General features: G+C 48.1%; 1 protein-coding gene across 4 annotated transcripts in view; it reads left to right on the forward strand.

The window, feature by feature from the left end:
• Positions 1-27,513, forward strand: part of Mtmr14 (myotubularin related protein 14) — a 47,030-nt gene that overhangs the window by 16,538 nt on the left and 2,979 nt on the right. The window contains exons 6-18 of one of the 4 annotated variants that reach the window (XM_020164585.2): positions 942-1,064; positions 3,219-3,292; positions 7,539-7,609; positions 8,646-8,720; positions 13,785-13,851; positions 14,152-14,237; positions 14,509-14,585; positions 14,827-14,863; positions 18,047-18,117; positions 18,772-18,830; positions 18,998-19,136; positions 20,163-20,342; positions 26,801-26,956. In XM_020164585.2, the coding sequence (XP_020020174.2) occupies positions 942-1,064; positions 3,219-3,292; positions 7,539-7,609; positions 8,646-8,720; positions 13,785-13,851; positions 14,152-14,237; positions 14,509-14,585; positions 14,827-14,863; positions 18,047-18,117; positions 18,772-18,830; positions 18,998-19,136; positions 20,163-20,342; positions 26,801-26,956 (1,215 nt within the window). Of the gene's footprint in view, positions 1-941; positions 1,065-3,218; positions 3,293-7,538; positions 7,610-8,645; positions 8,721-13,784; positions 13,852-14,151; positions 14,238-14,508; positions 14,586-14,826; positions 14,864-18,046; positions 18,118-18,771; positions 18,831-18,997; positions 19,137-20,162; positions 20,343-26,800; positions 26,957-27,513 lie in introns of those variants that run through there. The other 3 variants (XM_074044340.1, XM_020164586.2, XM_074044341.1) reach the window with 3 other exon arrangements.

A 27,513-nucleotide genomic window follows, 5' to 3' on the forward strand; every position in this document is an offset into this window, starting at 1 on the left:
CTGATCCCCACATTTCCTACCCCTTTTCCAAATGGTTTTTAAAAAATACTATAGGGTATATTATAAAAACTTGTGTGTCCTTAACCAGCATTGAGCATGTCTGATCTCTGCAATGCACACAAACATCCTAGTAAGATAAGCCGCCGCAATCATGTATCATTGCGTGGAAAGGGTATCTTGCTGTGCCTTGGTTCTGCTGTTGGCTCTGAAAGCAGTGGTGTTGGTTTGTGCTCAAGAAAGTTATACTCTTTCTTCAAGATCCAATGACCTTTGCCTTAGCCAGGTCATCTTCAGCATACACTGGTGAGGGGACTGCTAGAGATGACTAAGCAGTGGGTATTTAAAAAAAAAAATGTAATGGAGACTATTTACTCTTTCTGCTTCTGTCTATATCTGCATGACTGATTAGAAGGTAGCCTGGGGATTACAAAAGTTTTATCTTTTTCCTTGCTTCATAGGCCTGCTAAGTAGAAGGAATTTACTTGCTAGTATTTCACAATCAATTGATAAAATAGCTCTAAAAAGTCTTTCTGTCCAAGAATTTCAATCTGTTACATTATGAGTGAGAGATGTGACTAAAAATTGTCATAAAGGGGGGAAAAGTGGGGGTGGAGATCAATTCTAATGGAAGCTCAAAGACTCCATCAACCATCAGCTCGCTGCTTTTTAGAACCAAGATTATCTGAGTCTTCTGGCTTAATGTCAAGCAGCACCAGAAAGTCCTTTCCCGTTCTTACTTCAAATTGCTCCTCTTTGAAACATGTCCAAGAGATGAGGATAATCTCTTAGAAAGTCACCTTCGGTCCCCACTCTGCCTAGCTTCTGAAGCGAGGAATACAAGTTCTTGCCAGTGATGTCCATACTTTCCTGAAGAGTCCCCCACCCCAGGCTCCTCTGAGTGAACATGCTATGTAACTTCTCCCTGTGGCTCTTTGTTTCAGAAGTGGTGATGTGCACCTTTTTGATAAGGTCAGAGGCTATGACATCAGGCTGCTTCGGTACCTGTCAGTCAAGTACATCTGTGACCTGATGGTGGAAAACAAGAAGGTGAAGTTTGGCATGAAGTAAGTCTCACACACCCACCTTGAAATAGAAATAGAGGCCATGTATTCACAACTTGTATGGCCATAGTGCATACCAGTTTTGTGTGCTGCTGCAAGAGCTGTTGGTGCATCTTTTCCTGCATCTTCAAGCTGCCTGCCAGATGGTCCTGGTGGTCCTCTTTCAAGACAAGAAAATAAAGCACAGATAGGCTAAGTAACTGTCTCTAGGTTGCATGTTAGTAACAGCAGGAGTCATCAGTCTGTATCCACTGCTTTGCCACCTCCTTTGGTTAGACACCCTTTCAGTTTTTTCCCTGCCTGTAAGTTCTATGCCATTCCCAGCACATTAGAATTTCTTTAAAGATGGAACCAAAAATTCAGTGTATACCCAATTTTTGCTTTGACTGCTGCTATGTAAAAATACATACATGGCTCAAATGTATACTAAAGCAAAGCTTTAAAATGTAACCTGGGTTAAAGTAATGAAATTGTAGGAGCTTTTTCCAAAATTTTGTTTAATCCTAGTTTTAGTTTTTTTTTTTTTTTTTTTTTGGCGGTACTGGGATTTGAACTTGGGACCACATGCTTGCAGGTGCTCTACCACTTGAGCCACTCCATCAGCCCTGTTTTATATTAGGTATTTTTGAGATGGGTCTCACAAACTATTCTCCTGGGCTGGTTTCGAACCACAGTCCTCCTGATCTCTGCTTCCTGAGTAGCTAGGATTGCAGGCATGAGCCACTGATGCCCAACTGATTTTTATTATTTTTTCGGTGACACTGGAGCTTGAATTCAGGACCTTGCACGTGCTAGGCAATCACTCTACCAATTGAACCACATTCCCAGCCCTTTTAGCTTTAATTGTTTTTTTGAACAAGGTCTCTCATGTATGCCCAGGCTGACCTGGAACACGATCCTCTTACTTATGCTTCCCTCATAGCTGGGATGACAGGTGCACACCACCATGTCGAGCCTTTATTAATTGAGGTGGGGTCTCCTGAACTTTTTCCTTAGGTTGGCCTTGAATCTCTATCCTCCTATCTCTGTCTGCATACTGGCTGGGATTACAGGCACAAGCCACTACACCTAGCCTTGTTTTTTAAAAATATCTTTTAGTTTCCTAAAAGGTTATCTTAGAAAAATAAGGCATAGTGAACTAAAGGACCAACTCTACCTGCTACAGATATCTTGAACATTCCTGTTCCTTCCTTTCTCAGAATGGCTCCCAGTGCTTCTTTTCAGATGCTGCTTGTTTACTCTGTTTAGTGGTATCCCCCATAATTATTAGAGAAGGCAGTAGAACAGAGAAGTCCCCCACAGGACCCTTTTTTGGATGATGCCATTATTTGGCTCTGTCTCACTCCACCCTCTGGGATTGGAGTGGCTATATTACATGCATTTGTGGAGCAAATTCCATTTGAGGCTTGCTGTGGTGTTAGAGGGAAAAAGACCTCTCTTGCTTGAGATGTTGGAGTAGAGGACAGGGAATTTAGATTTTTTGTTTGTTTTTTGGGGGGGGTTTTTGGTGGTACTTTGAACTCAGGGCCTCATGCTTGGTAGGCAGGAATTTTTATAGCTTGAGCCATTCCACCAGCCCTCTTCTGTGATTTTTTTTTTTCCCCCCCCCCCCCGGCTTCGAGATTGGCTTGCTGGAACTATTTGCCTGGGGCTGGCTTTGAACTGCGATCCTCCTGAGTAGCTAGGATTACAGTGGCGTGCCTGGTTTTTTTTTTATTTTTTTATATAGTAGTGGGAATCAAACCCAGGCCTTCATACATGCTAGGTAAGTACTCTACTATTGAGCCACTTCTCTAGTCAGAATTTAGATTTTCTTTTTTTTTTTTTAATTATTCGTATGTGCATACAATGCTTGGGTCATTTCTTCCCCCTGCCCCCACCCCAAATTTAGATTTTTCTAGTTGTTCAAAGACTCAGGCAGTAGTGAGCCTCCTTGGTAAGGCGAGGTCCTGAGTTCAAACCCCAGTACTGCTCCCCCTACTCTTAAAACAAAAAAAAAAAAAAGTAATCACTGCTAAGGGAAGTCATTCTAAAATCTGAAAGGTAACTTTTTTAGCAGAAGGTTCATTTTAAATTACTACAACACTCATTAGGGGAATGGCATGTGTTTGTGTGTGTTGTTGGGATGCCATAACACATTGTGTCTTTGTCTTGTAGTGTAACCTCCTCTGAGAAGGTGGACAAAGCCCAGCGCTATGCTGATTTCACTCTTCTCTCCATCCCATATCCAGGTAGGGAGCTCTTTTCTAGTTAAGTGAGTCTCCCCAGGCTGGGGGCCTTAGAGGCCAGGAGCACACCTATGCCCTGGTGCCCTGGGAGCTTCCCAGGAGATGTTTGTGTAAACCAGCATGGACATTTGGGGCCCAGGTCACTAGGTGCTCACCGTGAGGGTAAGGTGGTATCCTGGAAAGTGCTTTCCACTCAGGCCAGGGGATTAAGACCTGGCACTGGCATTCACTAGCTATAACCTTAAGCAAGTTACTTTACCTCTCAGAACCTCATGTTTGCTCACTGGACAGTTGGAAGTTGGAAAGGTTTAGCTCAGGATTTTGTGGTGAAGATTAGATCATGTGTATCCAAGTGCTCTATGCACATAAAGTACTGAGTGAATGGAAATGACATTATTAGTTCTCTTGTCAACAGCTGTTCACCCTGCTGTGGCCCTTGTATGGACCTTCCCACGTGTGTCTTGCGGTGGTGGAGGTATTTGTGGACATCACCCTCAGAGGCTGTTCAAGGGGGTGGAATAACTAACTGTTCTGTTTTCAGTGACTGTACAGTGCCTCCCCCACGTTGCAGATCACTTTTCGTATCCACACAGTTCTGTTTATCTGTGGCACACAGAAGTGTATGCAACCTGTGGCCAGGCTGCGTTCTCTGCCCTGGGTATTGGAGCTGTGCTGGTTTAGTGCACAGTACTCCAGGACTCCATCATCCCTGCTGATCAGCAGTGCCAGGCTTTGCCAGCCACAGCAGGGAATGTACTTCTTTACAACCACTCCCTTTTCTCAGCACTGGCATCTGCCTTCAGTCTTGGCCTGAACTTTGTCTCCTCAGTCTTAGAGCCACATAGCCAATATACAGGGCAGGCTGGTGACAGCATCATTTAGAAATGAAAGTTCAAAAAAAAAGTTAGAATTCCAAGTTTATCTAGCACCTTGTGGGAGATACGTCCTCGTAAGATAAGCTGGTAGTGTTCAACACACCCCCCTGTAACCTGACACCCTTTCAGTGGCCTCCTCCTTAGCTTTTTGTCATTCATCTCTACCATCTTAGTGTTTGATGCCCTGTAGAACTGGGTATGACTCCCAGCTCTTAGAGCTGTGTCCTTGAACAAGTTCCTCAATCCTTCTGAGCATCTTTCATGATATAAGGAATATGGTGTTTATTTCAGAGTAAAGTGCCAAGACCCATTCCTAACAGGGAATCAGTAAATAGGGGCCTAACAAGGAGTTGATGGGAAAAGGCTTGGGAACCTCCTCTTCCCCAAGAGCAATTCTGGGCTGGTGCAGGTTTTGATAATGATGATGCAGAGGGCATGGCAGTGTCAGAGCTATACTGTAACAGTCCCAGGGCGGCTGTGCTGGAGCTGTGGGGTGGGTGGGAAACTTGGTTTCAGAGTTAACATCCAACTCCCAGGAGAGACGGGGTATTTGGCACAGACTCAGCTGCCATGTATGCACCAGAAGTGTGTTGCCCAAAGAGACAGGCATCTCTTTCATTGTTTATATTTCAGTTCCAAGTAGGACTTGCTTAGAGAAAACAGTTTTGCTTTTAGTACCACTGCTGCATATGAATAGTAGTGTAGTGTCCCTTCTGCTGTGTGTGGCAACTTGTTATAAGGCTCCTCGAATGTTAACACCCTTTGACCCTGTTATTTTTCTAATATTCATCATTAGGCTGCAGTCCAGCTGACTTTAGGCTAAACACATTCATTGTGATGTCTATAATAGCAAAACCAGGGACATATTTTCATTAATCAGAATAAGGATTAAGGAAATGACGGTAGTTCCATCCACAGAATAAAATATTGCAGAGTTATAGAAAAATGTTCAAGATGATGAACAGGATACAAGATTGTTTAGTAGATTCCTAATTACGTGAAGGAGAAAGTGCTTAATGAAAAAGAGTTAGCAGGAACGATGCTAAAATGTTAAGATTTGTGCATGTTTTCCTGATCTTCCTCTAGTTTTTATGTATTTTATCTGGTGGTTGTACATGTTAGGAGGAATGTACAGGGATGTAAAAATCAAAAAGCTGGGGGGCAGCCAGGCACTGGTGGCCCAATCCTAGCTACTCGGGAGGGAGAGATCAGGATGAGCACGGTTCAAAGCCAGCCCAGGCAAATAGTTTGAGAGACTCTGTCTCGAAAAACCCTTCACAAAAATAAGACTGGTGGAGTGGCTCAAGGTGAAGGCCCTGAGTTCAAGCGCCAGTACTGCAAAAAAAAAAAAAAAAAAAAAAAAAAACTGGGGGCAGAGAGATGCCCATTGTGTATCCAGATAAGGGGACAGGAGTCTTGATAATACTCATATTCTGGCTTCTTTTTTTTTTTTTTTTATGCCAGCATTACTATATAAAAGAGAAATAAAATTGCCATTACCTAAACAAAGTCACAGACTGTTTTGCCATTTAGGGACTCTCAGTTGAGTCCTGTAAGGAGTTTGAGGCCCAGAAAGGAACTGCAACACTATCAGTTCTTCCTCTTACTAAGGGCTTAGACAAAATGGGAAGTGCTCCCAAGTACTTCTTTCAGGGTGCCAAAATAGATGGGGCCCAACCCTGCCACAGTTTAATTTGTTTCCTTCTGAGTGACTTGCTGCTGTCACCTGCTTTTCATTCCTCCCTTTTTGTCTGATGGTAGGTTCAGATGCCTGTTCTGGTAGTGAGCATCAGGCACTGCCTTGGGTACCGAGTCTATTTTAATTCTGACAGGTTCTGCATCACTGGCTGTGTCTGAACTCAGCCTGGGGCCTGTGGAGTTATTTGTGCAGCCAGGGTTTGGGAGAACAGCACTTCACAGAGCCCTGAGAAATCACTGGTGTGCCCTCTCAGCCTGGGATCATAAGCTCAAGGCCTCTGTCTGATATTTATAATTCTTCTTTCCACTGGTAAGGTACCTTAGAATAGGCTGAAGTATTATAACTCAAGATTATTTTCTGACTTGTCAATTAAAAGCAAGGCCTAAGGGATTAGAGTACAAGGGTTTGTGGAATGAAAGTTGTGCTGGAATCATGGGATAGAAGGTCCCCTCTACAGGACGGTCCTTGTTTTCCCTGAGGGCAAGCAAATTTACCCACTACCCATGTGAATGTTTTTGACCTGTGGCCACTTTCAAAATTGGGACAGTGATTTTTCTTGCCTGCCAGAACCTTGCCAGGCTTGGTGCATCCAAAGCCACGTGTCCTCTGAAGTTGCAAGGGCCCTAGTTGAGGAACTGAGAGTAATTGAGAGAAGCCACTCCCCAAGTGCCTCCCTTACCCTGTGGCTTGACACTGAGGGAGCCTGCTAACGACTTAGGCTGCTCCTTGTGCTGTTGTGTGGTCACCCAGCAAGGGTAAGCCTCATCTCTGACCATGGCCTTTGACCACAGCAGTTGACTTAACTGTAGGGCTGGCACTGGGCTTCTGTCAAAGTGGCAGTATGGTGACAGTGGTGTGCTGCCATTTGTGTACCTGGCCCGTGCTTGCTATTTTATATGTCTTGTTGTGGTCTTAAACAAACATCCTACAAGTAAGAAAAGCCAAGCTTAGCAATGTTACATGGCTTGTTCTCAGCACAGGGCAAGGTGAAAAAGCTGAGATGTGCAGCTGGGGGCGCTGTGAAGTCCTCTCCGCTTTCCCTCCCCTTGTTCCCCAGATGTCGCCCTGGTGAAGTTTCTTAGGGATTTTTAGTGAATGGTGCAGGAAGTACCCTTTGCCGTTTGCCTGGGGATAGCTGTGTCTTGTGACGTGGGTTGCAGGCAGTGTCCACATCTGCTCCAGCATGTTAGAATGCTCATTTCTCACTGAAAGTTGTGAGGTTGGGATTACTGCCCTCATTTTAGAGATGAGGAAGACTGATCCTCTGCACTTCATAGGCTGCTGCAAAAAGCATTGCAGAGCCTCTCATTGTGAGCCATGCTTCTGTCTGCTGGGGTTGGTGCTGCAGAGACTCTTAGGACAAAGGGAACTGCAATGAGGGGAAACAACCAGTTACCAGGGAGCACAGATGGAGAGAAGTGTGAGATCGGGCAGTGCCTCATGGAAAGGGGATAGCTAGAAATCCAGAGGGACACCAGGAGCTAGCTCTTTGGCTCTTACTGCCATTCCTGTTCTCATTCCTGCCTTTCAGCCTTGACCTCATCAGGGCTACCAACGTGGCAAGGTGTATGAGCTGGTGGCCTCTCATTCAGCAGCCAGGGCTGTGGCCCTGGGGTAAGTCTCAGAAGCCTTTGTGCTAGGACAGGAGGTGTCATAACTTTGCCTTCTTTTGCAGGCTGTGAATTTTTCAAGGAATATAAGGATCGAGATTACATGGCCGAAGGGCTCATTTTTAACTGGAAGCAGGTATGAGTGACAACATTCAGCTGTGTTTCTTTGTAAAGGGAGACCAAAGAGAACGGTCAAATCCTTTTGGGGAAAAACTATCATTTTCCTTTCTCTTCTTGCTTGAATTAGTCTCTTTTCTTTTTCATCTTCTTCTGCCTGTATATACATGTTACATTCTTAAAATAAGTACTTCTCCCACCTTTTTGTTTCATTTGTTTGAGCCTTTTGTTTTGTTTTCTTTGGTAGGACTAGGGTTTGAACTCAGGGCAAAGTAGGTGCTCTGCCAGTTGAGCCACACTTCTAGTCCACTTTGCTCTGGTTATTTTGGAGATGGGACCGCTAACTATTTGCCCAAGCTGACCTTGAACCTCAATTCTCCTGATCTCAGCCTTCCAGGTAGCTAGCACTATAGACGTGAGCCACTGGCACCCAGCTGTTATGTTTTATTTTGAGATAGGGTCTCACTGTTTAGTCTGGGTTGACATGGAACTCGTATTTTTCTGCCTCTTTCTCCCAAGGGCTGGGGCTATAGGTAATACTACCACACCCTGCTTCTCTCCCCTTTTATTGTCTTCCTTTCTTCCCTTCCCCCCTACCCCTTGGTGGTAAAATGGGATTTGAACTTGGGGCCTCATGCTTGCTAGGCAGGTGCTTTACCACTTGAACTATGCCCTATATCTGCCTTTCTGTAAGGAAAATTTTCAGGTTCAAGGTAGCAAAGGTCCTTTCTTTTTCCTCAGATTTCTGCATAAAGACTGGGACCAGCTTTCTGTTCTCTAGTCTACACACAGCAGGTACAGGAAAGCTGTCAGAGGCTGGGTATAGATTGGTCTTGCTTATTGCAGCTGCAAACACTTAAATGTCTGACAAACTCCACCTAGCTGCACTGTTCTTGTCACTTTGATTTTTAAGCTGTCAGTCCCAGAGTAACCAAAGCATCTGGTCCAGGAGAGGCAAGTGCTGTCGTAGCCAAAACTTCAAAGCTAAGACTTTCTGTCACCACAGCCTCTTCTGGTGGCCAGTCCACATCTCACAAATGTCCTTCTGTTCCCAGGACTATGTTGATGCCCCACTGAGTATCCCCGACTTCCTGACTCATACTCTGAACATTGACTGGAGCCAGTATCAGGTGAGGGCTGATCAAGCAGACAGGATAAGGGTAAAGGGGTGGGTGGCCAGGGGACCCTGGAGCCTATCCTGCTTGACCTTCATGCAGACACTGGTGCTATGATATCTCATGGCTCAGGAAAGGAGGAACTGCTTATCTGTTTAACTCTTTCTCCTAATTGGCTCTTGGAGAGAGCTTTTAGTAAGTCAAAGCTTTCTGAATGCACTCAAAGATTTGCATCCACAGAGTCTGGGATTTTTTGTTTTGTTTTTTTTTTGTGGGACTGAGATTTGAATTCAGGGCTTCACACTTGCTAGGCAGGCATTTTACCACTTGAGCCACATTGCCAGCCCTTTTTTTTGTGTTGGATATTTTTGTGCTGAGATGGGGTCTTGTGAGCTGTTTGGCTGGGGCTGGTTTTGAGCTGTGATTCTCCTTATCTCTGCCTCCTAAGTAGCTAGGATTATAGGCATGAGCCACCCGTGCCCAACCTGAGTCTTCATTTCCACAACTGGGCTTCAGTGACTTTTACCATTTTTCCTTTTAAATGTCTTTTCTGCTGGAGGAAATACAGAGCTGTCTGACCTCATTTGATTATAAAAACTTGAAAATTACTTCCATCGTGTTCTCTGTCACTGTCCACCATGGGAGGGCCCTGTCTTAGTGGATAGATCTGGCTCTCCACCCTGTTTTGCTCATGTAGACTATAGGCTGCCAATAGTTTTGCTTGCCATTCACTTCAGATAAGACATGCAGCCTTGTTCTCCCTGTCCTTTCTCCATGGCCTGTTCCCTCTGGCTGCCCCTTCTGAGTTTCTTCCTGTCTGGCTGATATACTGCCCTTCAGGATTTGACTCAGCATCTGCCTCAGGAAGACTTCCCTAACTTGCCTCCTCTCACCCGTCCCAGGTGAGCTAGATGCATCTACATTGCCATTAACCCCCCTGGGCACATATATTATGGAATTTCTCCCATTGAGCTGTAGTCAGTGATTTAGAGATCTGCTTCTATGAACTCCAGGAGGATGGGGGAACCACAGCTTGTGCATCCCCAACACAGAAACAGGCATAAAGCTCCAGTGCTTAAAAGCAAAGCCTGTGAGCAATGGAAAACATCTGCCTTCTTACTGTTTTCTTTTCCTAGCCTGGACAACTCCCACCCAGCCTTGAAGTCTCTTTCTCAGAGAGGTCCAGCTTGCCTATGTTAGACAACTGGGGGCCTCCTTGTCACCTTGTTCTCTTGTCCTGATAGCAGGAAGGTCTGTAACTACAGGGGCTGTATTTATCTTATCTCTGTGTATCCAGCCCTCTCAACTATCTGAGCAAATGTACAAGGGCTCAGAGCTCCCCTACACAGGAATTTCTGGGGGGGGCGGGGGAAGTTGTGTGGGAGGATGGGGGGGCTTGTTTCAGTCTGGAGAAGAACAGATTTGTAGGGAACTGTCCTTCATCTCATGTTCCATTTATACCCAGTCAGAATGAGTGGCCAAGGAAGCTCTCCAATCTCAGTCTGTTGTGTGCAGAGGTCTCAGGCAGGCTCTTCAAGCTGCTCTTCTTCTGGTTCCACCATTTTTTTTTTGTCCCTTATGCAGGTGCAAATTGAATCAGATAGCTACTTACCAAACAAGGTGTGGTTGTATGGGCTCCGTGTATTGGTCCTGTAAGGCTGTGCCTCTCTGGAGAGAAGTCCTGTGCATTTGGGGAGGCCCTGGAGTGTGCACAACCCTTCTTTAGAGGCTTTGTAAATGAGCAGAGGACCTCACTTCCCCTGAAAACGGGGTTGGCAAGCATCTATTTTAGAACCAGATGGGATCCCTGGCTGCAGATGTTCTTTGCATGAAAGTGCCAGGCAAGGTTTCCTGGTGCTGAGGGAGCATGCTAATGGCTAGCTGATTCCAAGGTATTGGTACTGCTGGAATTCCAGGCATGGTGGCAGGAGGGCTGGCATTTCGAAGGCAAGCTTCCTCCCCAGAGGCTGCCTCTTCGGTGCTGCCCAGCCAATTTGTTGTGCTTAAACAGTTGTGGAGTCTGCTCTTTCTATCCCTCAGCATTGGGGTACCAGGACTCCCTTACACTCAACCTCCCTGGATGATCTTATCCATTGTCCACTCCACATGCCCATCCCAGGCCACCCAGCCTCTGGGCCAGGTTTCTTTGTGATCCAAACATGTGTCCTCTGTGGAGCCAGCTGTCCAATATGGAGTCTGTGTAGGCCACCATTTAGCCAGGTGCTCAGACCCGAAACTCCTTATCCATCACAAAGTCCCATCAGTTCTCTGCCCCTGGTGAGATTCACCAGTCCTCACCTCCATCTCTTGTGTACTAGCTCGTCCAGGCCACCACCACCTCAGTGCATCTCGAATGTCAGCATGGGCCACGTTGAAAGTAACTGGTAATAGGGAATGTAAAGCTCCAAAAGAGAGCCTGGCACATAGCAGATACTCAGATGACACAGCATCCCTGTCACCATGCCTTAAAACCTACCACTGACTTTTTACAGTCCACAGCATACAGTTCAGGGACACAGTGGCCTGCCCAGCTCTGTGTATTCTGGCCTGTTTTGGGACTGCCTGGTCCTTTCTTAACCACACTGAAAAACCTGTTTCTGGCTCCTAAAAGCAGGAATGCTTTCCTTATGTTGGCATGTCTCCTCCCTTCTCTCCTGCTTATCCTCCCCAATGTTGCCACCTCCAAGAACCCCTCTCTAAAGGTCCCCATGGGTCAGAGTAGGCTCTCCAGCTACACGGTGCCTCAATATCCTTGAGGTCACATACCAGCAATGAGTCACTTTGGCTTTCCTCTTCTGTGACCCCACCATCTTATCCTTAGCACCAGGCCCTCAGGAGCCACACTGTGTGCTGCTCCCTGAATGGGTGGGTGGATGGATGGGTGAACGAGCAGATGGACAGATGGATGAGTGGTTGTGGAAGTATGCATGCATCTTGCTGCCTCAAGGTAAGCGGCTTCAGTTCCCACAGGTATGCTCCTTACTTTTATGCTCTTGGCCACCCTCTGGGGCTGCCATCACTGAACATGAACAGGCAGTGAGAAATATTCTACAGGTGCCTTAGAGACAGATATCAAGACCGCTTCTACCCTCCCAGGGGTCAGGTGTTAGTCCAGGAAAAGAGGCAGCAACATAACCCTGCCTGCATGATGGCTTTTGACCAGTGTTCACAGAAGAAAAACCCATAGAGAAGGTAGTTGGGCTGGGCCTTTGAAGGGTAGGTAGGAGTTTGTCTGCCAGGAGAACAAGTACTCCAGGGTTAGAAACAGCACTTGATCTGCTATGCTCCCAGAGGCTTTTTAGTGGAGCACATAGGATGAGAGGCAGAGGTGAGCCTAGGTTTTAGCACATCTCCAGGCCTTCCTCACATTCAGCAGTTATCTCAAACTTATGTTTCTTACTCAAAAGTCCCTAGAGCATAGCATGTGACTGAGAATGTGGACTTTGTTTCCTCCCTCAGTTCAGCTCTGTGACCTTGGGCCCTCCCAGCACCGCTGTCCTTGGCCTATGGCTCCTGCCCCTAGTCTTGGGAATATGCTGTCCCTCCCTGATACAGGCATCTCCTTCAGAGCTGCCCAGGTTGTTGACACTCTGCAGAGCTCCAGGACTTGGGCCCTGTCTTCCGGACAGCTTCGGCCCTGAGCCCTGAGGAAATTTGGCAGTGGTGTGTCTGACACATTGAGCCAGATGCACTGAGAGACCCTGTGCTGCTGCTGATAATGGCTTTATTAGCACAGTGCTGCAGCCGGACTCTGAAGCTACTGAAAGTGGGTCAGAACTCTCCAGGGGCGTGGGAGGGTCAGGTAAATGAGACTGCTTTGAATTCCTGGGAAAACCATTGCAATTACAGGTGTCATCTTCCCCTCCACCCGCCTCCCCGGAAGTGCTCTCTTACTGACATGTTCAGCCCTCTCTGCACAGCCCAGAATGCTGATAGGCAGTTGTGTCCTTAGAGAGCAGAAGCTGTCTCCGCCTGGGAAAAGAGCTCTGTAGAATTGGGTCAGTCCCCTCCGTGGAATCCCAGATTCGGAGTGGGCTGCTTCAGAGTGCCTGGTCTAGACAGGCTGTGCTCCTTTGATGGCTTTTGCTTATTTCCTATCTCCCACCTCATGACTCTTATATAAGGATTTTGTCTGCCAAACAGACTGCATTTATTATTCATCAAAAAATATGTAGCTGATCATGGTGGTACACATCTGTAATCCCAGCATGCAGGTGGCTGAGGCAGGAGGATCTTGAGTTTAAGGCCAGCCTGTGCTACATGGCAAGAGCATGTCTCCCTCTGCCCCCCCCCCCAAAAAAAAAAGGAATAATAAATAGCAGTAAAAAGTGAGTGAAACATGTTATGTTTGAGAAGGTTAGTTTAGTTGGTTTCTGTAATGTGACAGCAGATGAAGGAATGACTAGCCATTTGGAGAAAGTGGCTCCAGGCTTAGGGCTCTGTTTACCTTTATGACACCTTAGACAGTGGTTGCTTACAAGCCCCTGTTGGGGCTGTGAGTTGCCCTTCATTTCACATCAGGTTAGATATAGCACACTGACTTGGGGGTGGGGTGTAGGGTGAGGGGTGCAGGCAGAGGCAGAGGAGCTGAAGGAGAAGGTGAGTGCCTCAGTTTATCTGGGGCTTGAGACTTATGGCCTGAGACTAAGAACTTGGTGTACTTGTTGCTCCAGAATAATGCTTAGCATTTTTATTGTTTGATGTTGAGGGTGGAACCCAGGGCCTAATGTGTGCTTAAGCATATACTCTGAGCTACATCTAGAGCTAGCATCTTACTTGCTTACTTGTTTTGTTTTGTGGTACTGGGGGTTTGAACTCAGGGTCTCATGCTTGCTAGGCAGGTGCTCTATGGCTTGCGTCACTCCACAAGTCCTATTTTTGTTTTTGTTTTTGTTTTTGTTTTTTTAACAGGCTGTCTATTATGTAGCCCAGGCTGGCCTGGAGTTGGTGATCTTCCTGTCTTGGGCTCCTGAGTGATGGGATCACAGGCATGCATGACCACACCTAGCATTGTATTTTTTAATTCCAAGTTTGAGTTAATATTTATTCCTAGACCCTTTTCTTTGTCTTGTCCAACAGAGTTGGGACCTGGTGCAACAAACACAAAACTACCTGAAATTGCTGCTTTCCATAGTAAACAGTGATGGTGAGTCTGTCTCTCCCTGGCCCTCAAGTCTGAGGAGCAATGAGCAGGCACACGGGGTCATTGCCACCTAAATCTCCTGCATTCCTTCCCTGGAAGCACACTGAGAAGACACGCTACAGACAGATGCTCACACCTGCCCATTTTTGGGATTAGACTGGGAGAGAGTCTTGGAGAAGCCTCTGGGGAGAGGGAAGCTAGGGTGTCCTGGCTCCCTTACCTGAGCCAGGGTAGTGGTGCCTCCCTTCTTACCAGCCCCTGTCTGGTTCTCTCCTGGGCTCCTGTCTGGTGGTGTGTGAGTAGATGACAGCGGGCTGCTGGTACACTGTATCTCAGGCTGGGATCGGACCCCCCTCTTCATCTCTCTCCTACGCCTTTCCTTGTGGGCTGTGAGTATGGGCTGGGCTGGGCTGGGCCCTGGGGTCAAGGAGTGCTCAAAGACCCTACTTAGCTCTACTGTTACAGTGCCTTAGGACTGTCTCCAGGGAACAGACAATCCAGGGTGAGGGAGTCACTCACAAGTGTGCTTAACATTGTTCAGGCTGTTCATCAGCCTGTGCTATTGCTGGGTCTGAGGGTGTGGTTTGTTCCTGGGGTGAGAAGAAAGGTTCATCAGAAAGGCAGTTTTCTGATCTTGCCACCTCCTGTGGTCTCTTCCAGGATGGGCTCATCCACATGTCCCTGAAGCCTGCTGAGATTCTCTACCTGACTGTGGCCTATGACTGGTTCCTCTTTGGGTAAGCCTTGGAGGAACTTCAGGTTTGGTGTGGGATGGTGGCTAGGTGTGAGTGGTATAGCTCCATCCCAGGGGTCAGCGGTAAAAAAACAATCCCCATCACTTGAGAAAGACAGAAGGTGGTGACAGGCCTCACCTGATGCATTAGTGCCAAAGACACACAAGTCATTTTCTGGTGCCCAGGTCTCCCTCAGCCTCATCTTGATGCTGCTCCCTTTGACCTCCTCACCTTCCTTTTTCAGGCACATGTTGGTAGATCGACTCAGCAAAGGAGAGGAGGTAAGTACCCTTGACAGGCTGTGAGCGCTGTCTTGACTTGAGGAACAGAATGATGGACTGTCTGGTTGCCACACTATGTGGGCAGGTTGTTGACAGCAGCATGACAGAAAAAGCAGGAGCCCAGTGCTCCCCATTCTGGGTTTCCCTGCACCCTGGTGAGTGCTCTAGAAATAGCAGTTCCTCAGCTGGGACCTTTGGGCAGTTCTTGTCCGTTTTTTTTTTTTTTTTTTTTATCAGTACTGGGGCTTGAACTCAGAGCCTACATGTCAAGCCACTCGACCAGCGCTTTTTTGTGAAGGGTTTTTTTGAGATGGGGTCTCTTGGAACTATTGTCCCCGGGCTGACTTCAAACCGTGATCCTCCTATTCTCTGCCTCCTGAGGAGCTAGGATTACAGGCATGAGCCATTAGTGCCTGGCTTCCCCTTTGCTTCTTACCAGTGACCTGGTTTTGTGCTCCACTCTGGAATCTATGTGCAGGTCCTTTTCTTTTCTGTGTCCCTCATCTTCAAAGCTAAAGCACAAAAACACTTCTTTTCTCTGCCCCATCAGACCCACTGAGCCCCTTCTCAGCCCCAGGGCCACCTATGTACCCAGAGTCTTACCCTGCTCTTCTCTGCTTGTCTGCCTCCAGGCCCTCTTCCCATCCTTTCTTTTTTTTTTTTTTTTTTTTAATAGATTGAAAATCTATTTAACAGATTTAAATGGATATTTCACATTCACATTAGTAATCCACACATGAGCAATCTTCAAATTCTCTAACAATGAGGGAATTGCAAATTAGAATCACAGCAATATTTCAAAGTACATTATATCCATGTTTGTGAAGTTAGAATGAAACTCACCGAGGCTGGGTAGGGTGGATGGGGTAAAAAAGAGTAATAAAGGGGTTAATCTCATTAAAATACAAGATATTCACAGATGAAATACCGTGACAAATCCCCTTTTAACAATGAATATGTGTCTGCTGCTGGAGCTAAGGAACACATCTGAGTCCAGGATGTCAGAGCACAAGGACATATCTGAGCCCAAGATGTCAGAGCACACGGACACATCTGAGTCCAGGATGTCAGAGCACCTGGACACATCTGAGTCTGAGATATCAGAGCACACGGACACATCTGAGCCCAGGATGTCAGAGCACCTGGACACATCTGAGCCCAAGATGTCAGAGAACAGAAACACATCTGAGTCCAAGATGTCACACTCCCAGGCCCTTCCTGAAGGCAAACGCCAGAAGCTTCTGGGTGGTCAGCATCCTCTTGTCTCTGCTTCCCTACTCCTTCCTTCCTTCTGCATCTTTGCCTGCTTGGTGTGCTTGTTTTCCCAGCACACAGATCTGCAAGTCAAACTTGATTGTGTCTCTAGTTATCCTGCCTATTGCCTGGGTGACCTTGGGCAGTGCACTTTAACCTTGAGTCTCCTGATGCCTCCATGAGAGATCTAAGTGCTTAGCGTGAGAGCATGCACAGTGGTAACTGTTTTCTCTTCTGCTCCCCTCTGTTCCCCCCACCACCCAGCAGCTTCCTGAAGCATCTTTCTCCATTCTCACCCTCCTGAGCCTGCCTCCTTCCCGGGTATCTTATCTCACACCTCCTTTTGTTCCTCTTGCTCAGTTGTTCCTCTCTCTTCCAAATCTCTTCTTCTGAGCACTTATCGAATGTGCCAGGTCTGCAGAGCTCAGAAGCTTGCGCCTCATAGACCTCCATGAATCTGTCAGAAGCAGTGACTTTGGCCTTGAAGTCTGGGCGGAAAGCCTCTTTGTAGCCTCTTGTTTAGGGACTTTACTGGTGCTTCAGGACATTCTGTCCTCCATAGCACCTCCGTCCTCCCCCAGAACAGGCCAGATGCTGCCTTCAGAGACTCAGAGCAAAGATGGGGATAAAATGAGTTCCACGTCTGACATCTCACAGATGCAAGAATCTCAGAAGCTGGAGGGTTGGTCTTCAGGGTGTAGACCTTTCTCTGACTTCCCCAGACACTGACCTGTAAAGCAACAGCCAAAATACCAGGCCTATTAAATGCATCTTTACCAGCTCCCCTGCCTTTGAGGTTCAGAGTCTATTAGCACATTAAAGACTGTCTGTGGTAAAAACACCTATTTAATTTTATGTAACAACATTTTCATACTGGCTTGGTCTGAGCAGCCCTCTGCTTTATTTGAGGAAATCTCCTGAGGCCCTGTGGGATACCAGGTGAATATTTCTGTGAGAGAGGGGTTTGTAGGCCACAGCCCTGGGAAATTATTGGAGTGTTTGTAGACCACACAGACTGAAGTCTTACGTACATTTCCTGGAGGTCACCAGTCTGGGACCCTGAGGATTTGCTCCTGGAGGTGGGGATGTGGCCAGAGATCAGAGCCACCTACCTCAAACTTAAGACCTGGACCTCACAGCTCTTGAGCAGGGTAGACTCTGAGCCAGAAGGTTGGCAGCCGCCACCCCAGTTCTCCTGGTCTTGTTTCCGGGTGCTCCCCATGTGGGCTTCCTTTCCTTCCTTTGTGTACCTATTATGTCTGTTAATCCCTTGTCCCCAGATCCCTTCCCTCCAAACTGTCCTTCCTTATTAGCTTCTCTTCCTGGGTTCTTTTTTTTTTTGGGGGGCGGGGGGTACAGTTCTGGAATTTGAACTCAGGGCTTCCTGCTTGCTACACAGGCACTCTTAACTGCTTGAGCCACTTCACCAGACCTTCTTTGTGATAGGTTTTTTTTTTTTTTTTTTTCAAGATAGGGTCTCACGAGCTATTTGTCTGGTGCTGACTTCGAACTTTGATCCTCCTGACCTCTGCTTCCTGAGTAGGATTATAGGCGTGAGTCACTGGTGCCTGGCTTCCCCCTGGGTTCTTAAACTGTTGTCTTCATCCTTTTAACAGGTTGAGAACGTGTTGATTTTGAAGAGGGTTTAAAAACTTGGACTTGAGCTCTAACATTTCCCAGGAAGGAAATGTGTTCCTTCCTTCTTTGCCCCTGCCAGGCCCAAAGGCATCTTCCAGGCCCTGCTGAACCTCCTCCACCACCCACACCATTCATGGACTAGAATATTTGGTGGGGTCCCCAAAGCAGGTTGCTCTCTAACAGAGGATTTTCCAGAGCAGCCAGCTGCCCGTTCCAGGGAGTTCTGCCACCTCAGTCCTCTCTGGGGAAGACTGTCTTCTCATTGTGTGATGCTTTTTGTGTCTCCTTCAGATTTTCTTCTTCTGCTTCAATTTTTTGAAGCATATCACTTCTGAGGAGTTCTCTGTACTAAAGACCCAGAGGTAAGTAGAGGCCAAGGTGCTCTGAGCACAACAGGCAAGCCTTGTCACATCCCTTCCTGATCTCCTGGTCCTCCCCTCCTTCCCTCTGAGGTCAGGCTAGGGATCTTTGCCAAAGGCCCGTGAGTGGAGAGAGGTTAGTGGTCTCTAGTGCCAGAGGATGATGCTGCAGGGAGATGCCAGCCCACCAACAGGACTTCACACACCTCTGAACTGATGGTCACTGGTGTGGAGCCCTGCAGAAGACCTGTGTGCACACCATGTAGCTCCCACAGTGGAGCAAAAGTACTTCCAGCCTAGGACATGCCATTTGCATGAGTGGCAGTTATTTTAAGACCCCAGACCTCCAGGGTCTTTTTGTGGAGCTTGCTTGCCTTCCTACTCCAAACTTTAAGCTGGTTGGGCTAGACTTGAGCTCTCCTCAAGGGCCAGGAGGCAGGGAGTGCTGACTTCAGAAGTCTGCACAGGTGTGGTAGCTAGAATTAGGTGGGATTGAACCCAGAAGTGAACCAGGCATTGGCAGCATTCTGTAGGTAGCACCTACTCGATGAGTTCCCAGTAAGTGGGAGCTATTCTCCAAGTGGGCAGAGTTGGGAGATTTGAGACAGGAGACCCCAGCTAGAGCTGGGATTTCCCTGCTTGGGGTTCTCATTCCAGGAGGAAGAGTTTGCCAGCCCGGGATGCAGGCTTCACAGTGGAAGATATCTGCATGCTGAGTGAGTCCTGAACCCCAGCTTGCTTCCCTTCCTCAGCATAGTTTTCCAAGTATAGACCATACAGGAACTGTTCTAGAAATATTTGACCATCTGCGTGGTGTGGAAGAGGTGGTGACTGGTAATGAAGAGAATATAATATGCTTACCAGTGGCATTGACTTCTTTCAGGACGAAGAGACCGTGGCAGTACCACCAGCCTGGGCAGCGACTTCTCCCTGGTCATGGAGAGCTCCCCAGGTGCCGCAGGGAGCTTCACCTACGAGGCTGTGGAGCTGGTCCCAGCAGGAGCACAGACCCAGGCAGCTTGGTGAGAGGCCAGAATGGGACAAGACACTCAGAGCTGTGGCCCAGGGCCACCAGCCACAGGGAGCCAGGCCCAAACCACAGAAACAAAGGGGACCCTGACCGAAGGACCAGGTCTTACCTCCTGCTGTGTGTACTAGGTCTTGGAGGCCAGCCATCTGGCTGGTGAGGAGCACTGCATGATGGTCCAGGAGCTTAAAGTGCTGGGACTCCCTGTGGGACTGAAAAATGCCTGGGTGGGGGAGTCTGGTGTAAAGAGGAGCTTTCTGGAGGAGCTTCCTGAACCCTGTGCCTGGGGAGATAGTCAATTTAGAGAAAGGAAATTTGATTAGCAAATGGGACCTGTCAGAGCACCTCCCCACCACCACTCCACCCCTATTGAGTACATGATGGAATCTAAGGCTATAATGTCTTCCTAAATAAATGGCAGATTTTGCATAGTATTTGTAGGGAGGGAGGCAATTTCTGTGCTGTTAAGAATTGTTTTCTGAGCTGGTTGCTAGTGCCTCAAGCCTGTAGTCCTAGCTACTTGGGTGGCTGAGATCAGGAGGATTGCAGTTTTTGGCCACCCTGGCTGGACAAATAGTTTGTGAGACCCCCCCCCCCCCCCCCCCCCCCCCCCCCCCCCCGTCTCCAAAAACTACCAGAGCAAAATGGACTGGTTGAGTGTCTCAGCAGTAGAACACCTGCTTTGCAGGTGTGAAGCCCTGACTTTAAACCCCAGCCCCACAAAAAAAAAAGGTTGTTGTCTAGTGGTACAGCACCTGCCTAGCATGCATGAGACCCTTAAGTTGAAATCCCAGTACTGCAAAAAAAAAAAAAAAAATTGTTTTCTGGCATGTCCTCTGAGGCTGGTGAGCCTGTGTGATTTGGATGCTGCAGCCCCTCTGTAAAGCTCAGTTTAAGGAAATGCCAGGTATGTGCCCACTGCAGGTGGAACATCTTTCTGTAGACAGAAAGTGGGCTCTGGGCACCATATAGGTATTGGGCCTGCTAGGGGACCTTAGCCAACAGCCCTACTTTTCTGCAGGAGGAAAAGCTGCTCATCCTCCCCACAGAGTGTGCTCTGGAACCGCCCGCAGCCCTCAGAGGACCGCCTCCCTTCCCACCCCGGGCTGGCTGAAGCCAGGTCCTCCAGTTCTTCATCCTCAAACCATTCTGACAACTTTTTCAGGATGGGAAGCAGTCCCTTGGAGGTCCCGAAACCCAGGTGAGGTGCCTCAGGGACCCTGCTGAGGAAGGTGACTAGCTTCTTCCCCCAGACAAGGGGAAGGTGGTGGGAGTGGGGGGTCCAGTACCTGAGCTGGTGTCTCCAGTGGGAGATTCCTTGGCATATGGCCTGCTGGGTACCAAACGTATAAGCCAGAGGAGATGGACAATCTCCCATGGGCCCACTGTTTGGGAGATGTGTTAGTGTTGGGGTACAAAATGGAGCTATTTTATAGAGAAGTTAGACCTTCCTGGAGACCTGCCCAGCCCAAGGGAATCCGGAAAGTGGTTGGATATGTCACCTATGGATCACACAATTTGAAGAGATGAATTTAAATGCTCTGGGTCCCTTCTGGTTTTCGTAGTCCATGTCCTCATTGATGGAGCAGTGAGGAGAACAGGCATTGGGGAGCTGGGCTAGACATATGTGGCTGTGAGACACCACAGCACGCCTGCACATCTGGAGAAGCTACAGCTCAGCCTGGGATGTGGCCACATTCAGGGATGCTGCCTGCTGGATGACGTTAAAGAGCTGAGCATTGGCTTGGGAGTGAGGGATGGCCTGGCACTTGAGAAAGTATTCAGCTGATAGTATCACTTCTTCCATTTCATACCCACTAAGAACAGGATCCTGTGAATTGCTGTGCTTTCTAAAGCTTTGAGAACATCTAGTCCTTCTGGATAGAACAAAGCAGTGTGAAGCTTAAGAGATTCTTAATGAATTCCAGGGCAATGGGGTGTTCAGCAGAATGAGCATGAGCACTGGTGCCAGACTGGAGCCTGGCTCTGCCATGTAATGTTTCTATAACTTTAGGACTCAGTTTCCTCCTTGGTAACAGGCCTGTTGCAAGGGAAAACTTTCTAAAACTTCTGGAATCTCCCCTTCCCCTTTCTCTGGAGAAGAGCAGTCAGTGGATGAGAGGGTACAGAGTATCCTCCACAGGGAGGGTAAGCAGGAGCTCCGTACTGCACTGGCCAGAGGGTCCTGTGGCTCATCCCTGCAGGTGAGCCTGTCACCCCACTGCTGTCTGCAAGTGCCAGAGCTGAGTTGTTTTAAACCAAGACCACAAGCCTTCTGGCCCCATGGAAGTTGTGGTGGGTGCAGCTAGGCAGAGACAGTGCCTGCTCATGTCCTGTGTGGAGGGCTGGCATGAGCCTGCTACCATACCCCCTAGTCTGCACACCTGGCTGTCCTTGGGGCTGTTCCAGCATTGCAGTGGCACTATGGACCCTTGCTGTTCTGGCTGCAACTCTTGCTCATGGTTCTTACCTCCTTTTCTGCCTGTAAGGTGTTGCTGGGGACAGTAGGGGAGGAAATGAGAAGATTCCTCTTACCATCTGAGCCCTACTCCTTCCTAACTCTGCCAAGTGCAGGAAGCTCCCATGCTGACCAGCACTATTGCCTTTACCACTCCCCAGCTTTTTATCAGTCCCTTCTTCCTGCCAAAAGATTGTGTTTTCAAATCCTGTGATAGTATCCTCCAACCTAATGAGTGGTTTTTTGCCTGCTTTGGATAACTCAAACTTTTGGCTGTTCAAGGATGGCCAAATTCCTTCCTCATGAGGCTGAGGAGGGTTGGAGGATCCACCTGCCTCAAAGCCCTATAGTCAGGGAGTAGACTTGCATAGCTGGACCTAAGTGAGCACCTTGCAGACAACAGATGGGGCAGCTGCTTTGAGATGTTTGATGACTCTTCTGGTCTCTTCTGGGAGTCCCTGCCTAGAGCCAGTCCAGGCTGGCTAGTGTTCTTCTCAACTGGATGTCTGTTTGCCAGAGGTTTTGAAAGACTAGAGTATTCTGATTTGGAACAGTCTAATTATGTATTTCCATTAACGTTAAAATTAATTTAATCTCTTTTATCTTAAAGTGCCTAAGGGATCTTGTCATTAGCTGTTCTCCCTCTTAGGTAACAGTAGCCAGTAAGGTTTTTAATGCAGCAGGAGGAGCTGTATGGAAAGCAACCCTTTAGGAAAGCTAGCTGTGCCAGCCGAACTTTCCTCCTAGCATGAGTGCTTTGGGTTTTTATGCTCCACATTCTCCAAACCTATCTCTTCAAGCAGAACTCCCCTGTGAACGGAATCCATGATGCTTTATTCACAGAAGCCAGGTGTTGCCAGGTTGGGAGGAAAGTTCTGTGGATTGCTGATTGTTGCCAAGTCCCAGTTCCACATTCCTCACTGGGGAAGACTGGTGCTTTTTTAGTAGTATTTGCTGCCACTACAGCATCAGACTCAGGGATGGGGGTAGGGAAGGACAGGACCAGTGCTCTGCTCACATGCCTATCCCAGCCCTGGCTAGAGATCACCCCACTCCAACTTGACATGGCCTTGGTCTCTACTCTGGAATCGGATGTCTGTCAGGGGCGGGGGATGCTAGCACAGCATCATCTGTGCCCAAGGGGGATGGTGCCCCCACTGAGCCCAGCTTGAGGCCAGGCCACCTGAAGAGGGACATCCAGCAGCCTGGTTGAATAGCTAAATAGCAACCCAGGAACCATCCTCTGCTGCCCAGTTAGCTGTTCCCCCAGCCATTGCTACCTGCTAAGTGCTTATTAAAAGTAGTGAGCTCTATCCCAGGCTGTGTTTATGAAGCATAGAAGCCAGGCTGCTCTCTGTAACACATGATTCCTGTCCCATATCTGACTGTGGTTGCCTGGGCCTCTGCTCCAGATCTGGCTAGAGTGTTGAGAAGCCCAGAAGCAGCTTGAGATGGGGAGGAGAAAACTTGGAGCCCCAAATACTTCTTGGGGTGCTATAGGAATGCAGAAGTCCTTGGTGGGTTGACATGCACACCTATGCCATGGTTAAAGGGCCAGTCTCCATTCCTGGTAGTGTTCACTTGAGCAGAGGCTATGTAGGGAGCCATCATTGGGAAACATCTCATTGAGGTTTGAGGATTGGTGTTGGGGGAAATTAGTTTGGATTATGAGTCAAACAGGCCCCTAACAATCTACTAATTCACTTCATAACTTTATATGTATCACTCAATGATTTGGGTTTTCATTTTCTAATCTGTGTCATCAGAGTCCTAAGACAGGCAACTCCCGGGACCCTCCTAGTTGTCTTTCAGGACTTGTCATTTCAAATGCAAGGGACAGGAAACCTCTTGAACTAGTTTAAACAATCAGGGAAATATATGGAAGAGTCCAGTGGAAAGTGCACCTTTAGCCCCATCAAGGTTCTAACTCCATTTGCCTGTGGTTCCTTCCACATGCCAACGTGATTCTCACCAGCTTCCTTCATCATGGCAAAGTGGCTGCCAGAAGCTCCTAGGACAACAGCCTGCTTCCTTTCTGTCATCCAAAGGTCATATGAGTGCTTATGTTTTCAGTCAATTTAAAAGCTTTGTGCTTTACTCTGGTCTAAGGATACATGCCCTTTCATGAACCAGCCCTTGAGGTCCCCACCCCTTATTAAGAAGGAAAAGCTGTTCACTATTGGATAGCCTTTGACCAGACCTGGTTTCATTCACAGCTTTTCCCTTCCCAGCTGTGTGACTTGTAAAAAATCACTTTCCTTTTGAGCTCAGTTTTCTTTCATTCCCATTTTTAAAGTGGGAAATACCGGATTTGGGTTTAAATGAGCTAATGGAGTGAAATGCCTGGCACATAGTAAATACTCATCCTTTTCATAAGTGTTCACTAAGCTATAGCTGTGGTTAAAGACCACAGGTCATTATCTCAGGACTTGTGCGCTGCTTCAAGGCACCCAGCAACTGGCATAGGGCCAGGCACTCAACCCAGAACTCCTTATTCTTGCCTGGGTTTATCCAGATCTGCTTGTGTTAGTACTTTGGTATCCCTGTCCAGAAAGGACTAGCTAGAAGGTGTGTTCTCTCTGTCCATCCTGGGCAGGATGCCTGGTTGGAGAGGGAGGCTGGAAGTTGCAGGCCTCAGAGTCATTGAAGCAGGGCCTGGGCTGTGCTAGGCTAAGGGAGTGCGGAGTTGCTGAGAATTCACCCTCCTGTGCAGAGGTTCAAACCCTACTGCCGCAAGATGTGGACAAAACCTTTTTGAAGCTTTGTTTTCTGCAGTTTGAGGGCTGCTTCTGCCCCGTAGCAGAAGAGCAGTGGAAGTGGGGCTCAGGCCTCTCTGCAATCTGTTCGCACTTACATAGGAGTACAGGTGGAAGAGTCGGGATCTCACTCAAGCCACTCAGGTGAACCTGTGTATGTGGCTGACGAGTTTCTGCCCTTCTCTGGTGACTCTTTCCTTGGTGTCTTCAGATGGCCCCTGTAGCCAGCTAATCCAGGCCACTAGTTCTGAGCACCTGTTTACTTAGCATGGCCCTTGCTATCAAGTGCAGGAGCTGTTCATTTTACTGCCTGTTCTTTGACAAAAGCCTCAAGTAGGACAATTCATTTGGAACCTATTTTCAGGGTCTATCAAAGAGCTGCTCTGAGAGCTTTTTTCTGTCCTACAGGATCACATTCTTTCCTGACACTAGTGCTACGTAATTTATCTAACAGCTATCCTCGAGCTGCTCACCATACACTTCTTCCCTGGTGTTACTGCTGGGACTCTGGGAAAGCAAAGGGAAGTGACTAGCCTAGGGGACTAGAAGTCCTTAAAGGGAACCAGGCTGGAACTGCATACCATTGTGTGTGGATTTGCTCTGGGCAGGGTTATTGATAGCCTTAGTGGAGTAGGTTTGGGGCATAAGAACTTCCCATGCCAGAGTGGTGGCACACTGCTAAATCCCAGCTTTTTGGAAGGTAGAGGCAGGAGGATTGTGTGTTCAAGGCCAACCTGGGCAAAGTTAGCAACATTTTTGTCTCAAAAGCAAAGGACTAGGGAACATAGATAAGTGATAGAGCACTTGATTTGGTAGAGCCTACCAAATACAAGGCCCTGGGTTCAATCTACAGTGGGGGATTCCGTGCTCCAGGAATCTCTCAATATTGGCCTATAGTGTTTTCCCAAAAGCTGCTTTTCACATAAGAAGAGATTCTCCCCTATTGTTTGAACCACAGGGGAGACTGAGGAGCCTGGCCTGGTGCATCCTGGAAGACGACCAGGTTAGGCTTGTCCTGGGAAGATGTCTCTTTGATTTATAGACCACCTAAGCCCAGCCAAGTTTCTATGTCTAGAAACAAGCCCTGCTTTGTCAGGTCCTAGGGGCTTCCAATCAGGTTAATAGACCATGTCCTGTTCTTGTCCCTAATGGTGCCATCACACACCTTCTAGAGTGTAGCCACAATGATGAAATGTGGCGAGTCTGTATGTCACGGGGTTCTAGTTCACTGCAGCTTTAATGTACAGAACCATCTGTTTTCCTTCATCTCAAGGTGGTTCTGTTTCAGGAAAAATCTGCAATCAAACTTGGGTTTAAAAATCTCTTATATTTGCTGGCTGTGGGACCTTGGGCAAGTGTCATCACTCATTTAGGCTGCCACTTCCCCATCTGCAACAGGATAGTTAAGGATCACCAAAGCTGCAGTGCCTGGCCAGAGCTGCACTCAGATGGCAGCTGCTTGACAACAAGACTGGCCCAGTGACTGGTGAGGGCTGTCACCTCTGAAAGCCCTTGGTGACAGCCAGCTGGGTGGGCCAGGGTCAGTGAGTGGTTTTCTCTGTCCACAACCCCCACCACAATTTGTGCTTTGGCCCTGTTTCTTGGTCCCTACTGGAGCACCTTCTACTCTTCTGGAGCCAAAGATGATGTACCTCTGAGACCTGGGGTAGTTGATAGGGAGATCCTTGCTTGGTGTCTCCGTGTCTCCTCCCTGTCCCCCACTGGCCAGGCTGCTGCCCCAGAGCAAAGAAAGTTTGGCTGTGAGTGGAGAGGAAGCGGCAGCCATAGATAATCAGCACAGCTTTCTCCGCTGCCCCCAAACCTCCATCAGAAAAAGGCATGATGAAGCCATCTAGTTGCCTGCCTGATTCATCCCTTCCCTCTGGCATGGCCCATGAGTTTGCTGAGTTCTGCTTCTGAGTACAAATTCGGGGTCCTGGAAGGTGCTGCAGAGAAAGGGGAACCTCGGGGCTCTTATCCACTCTTCAGTTACCACCCTTCAAGTCCCCAAGAGGGCTGTCCTCCCTCACTTCTGATCAGATCACCCTGCATATCTACTGGTCAGAGAGAGTGGGTGACTGGCCCTGGGGCCTGGTCCACCAGCCTGGCTCCCTCCCTCCCTGTCCATGCTGTTGAAGATGTACTTCCTGCATCATGTCTTTCTCCAGGCTTTGAGTCTGGCTTGTCTCTTGTCATCTTGCTTTGCTCTTGTTCTTTTGCTTCTGTTGTCTGCACAAAGCACAGCCAGATGCATCTTGTGGTCTCTTCTTTCTTGGTCACTACTTCCCCAGCTTTGTTTGCACTTTTGGAGAAAGTGGTTGACTTTTCGGCTGCTCCAACAGAACCTTACAAGTATAGCCCAGGGCCACTGTGTTCCCCAGGAGCCCCCTGTCAGGCATGTGACTGACTGTGCATCATTTCCCCTCTCTCTCCTTTCTGCCCCAGATCAGTGGACCATCCCCTGCCCGGATCCTCTCTCTCCACAGACTTTGGCAGCTGGCAGATGGTAACGGGCTGTGGCAGTATTCAGGAACGGGCTGTCCTGCACACAGACTCCTCTCTCCCTTTCAGCTTCCCGGATGAGCTCCCTAACAGTTGTCTGTAAGTGTCTTGCTTGAGAAGGCAGGATGCTCCCCTGCCCATCAGAAACTGGTGAGCAGTCAGGAATGAGGTGAAGGCCAGCCACAGGGAGCAGCGTGGGCCCCTACTTGCAGCTGCCGGGTCTCTTCCGAGGTGTAAAGGATGTCCCTGGGCTACTCAGGAAGTGTGTTAGGGTTCATGTCTATTCTTCCCAGCCTCCAAAACCTATCCATGGAAGTGTCAGGTGTACCCTGAGGGGAAGCTGAAAAGTTTCTATTCCTGTACAAGGCTTTGCCTGACATGAGAATCCTTTGAAAGTAGAACAGTAGGGTAGGAAGGTAGGTGTATGTTGAAAGCCAGATCGGTTCTGGTTAGTCCTGGTCTGTGCTCCTAAGCAGAACCAAGGGTTATTTCCCCACCCTGCCTCACATCCACCCCCACCTTGTCTTCTACTTTTGCCTCTTGACAGGAAAGAGAATTGGATGGCAATATTGGATCACATGCCTATAAGCCCTCTTCCTCCATGTTTCCAAACTGGGCCTCCAAATCTTACAGTATATCTGCCTGACATGACAGCT

Source organism: Castor canadensis, chromosome 10 (assembly GCF_047511655.1).
Source record: "Castor canadensis chromosome 10, mCasCan1.hap1v2, whole genome shotgun sequence".
NCBI lineage: Eukaryota > Metazoa > Chordata > Mammalia > Rodentia > Castoridae > Castor > Castor canadensis.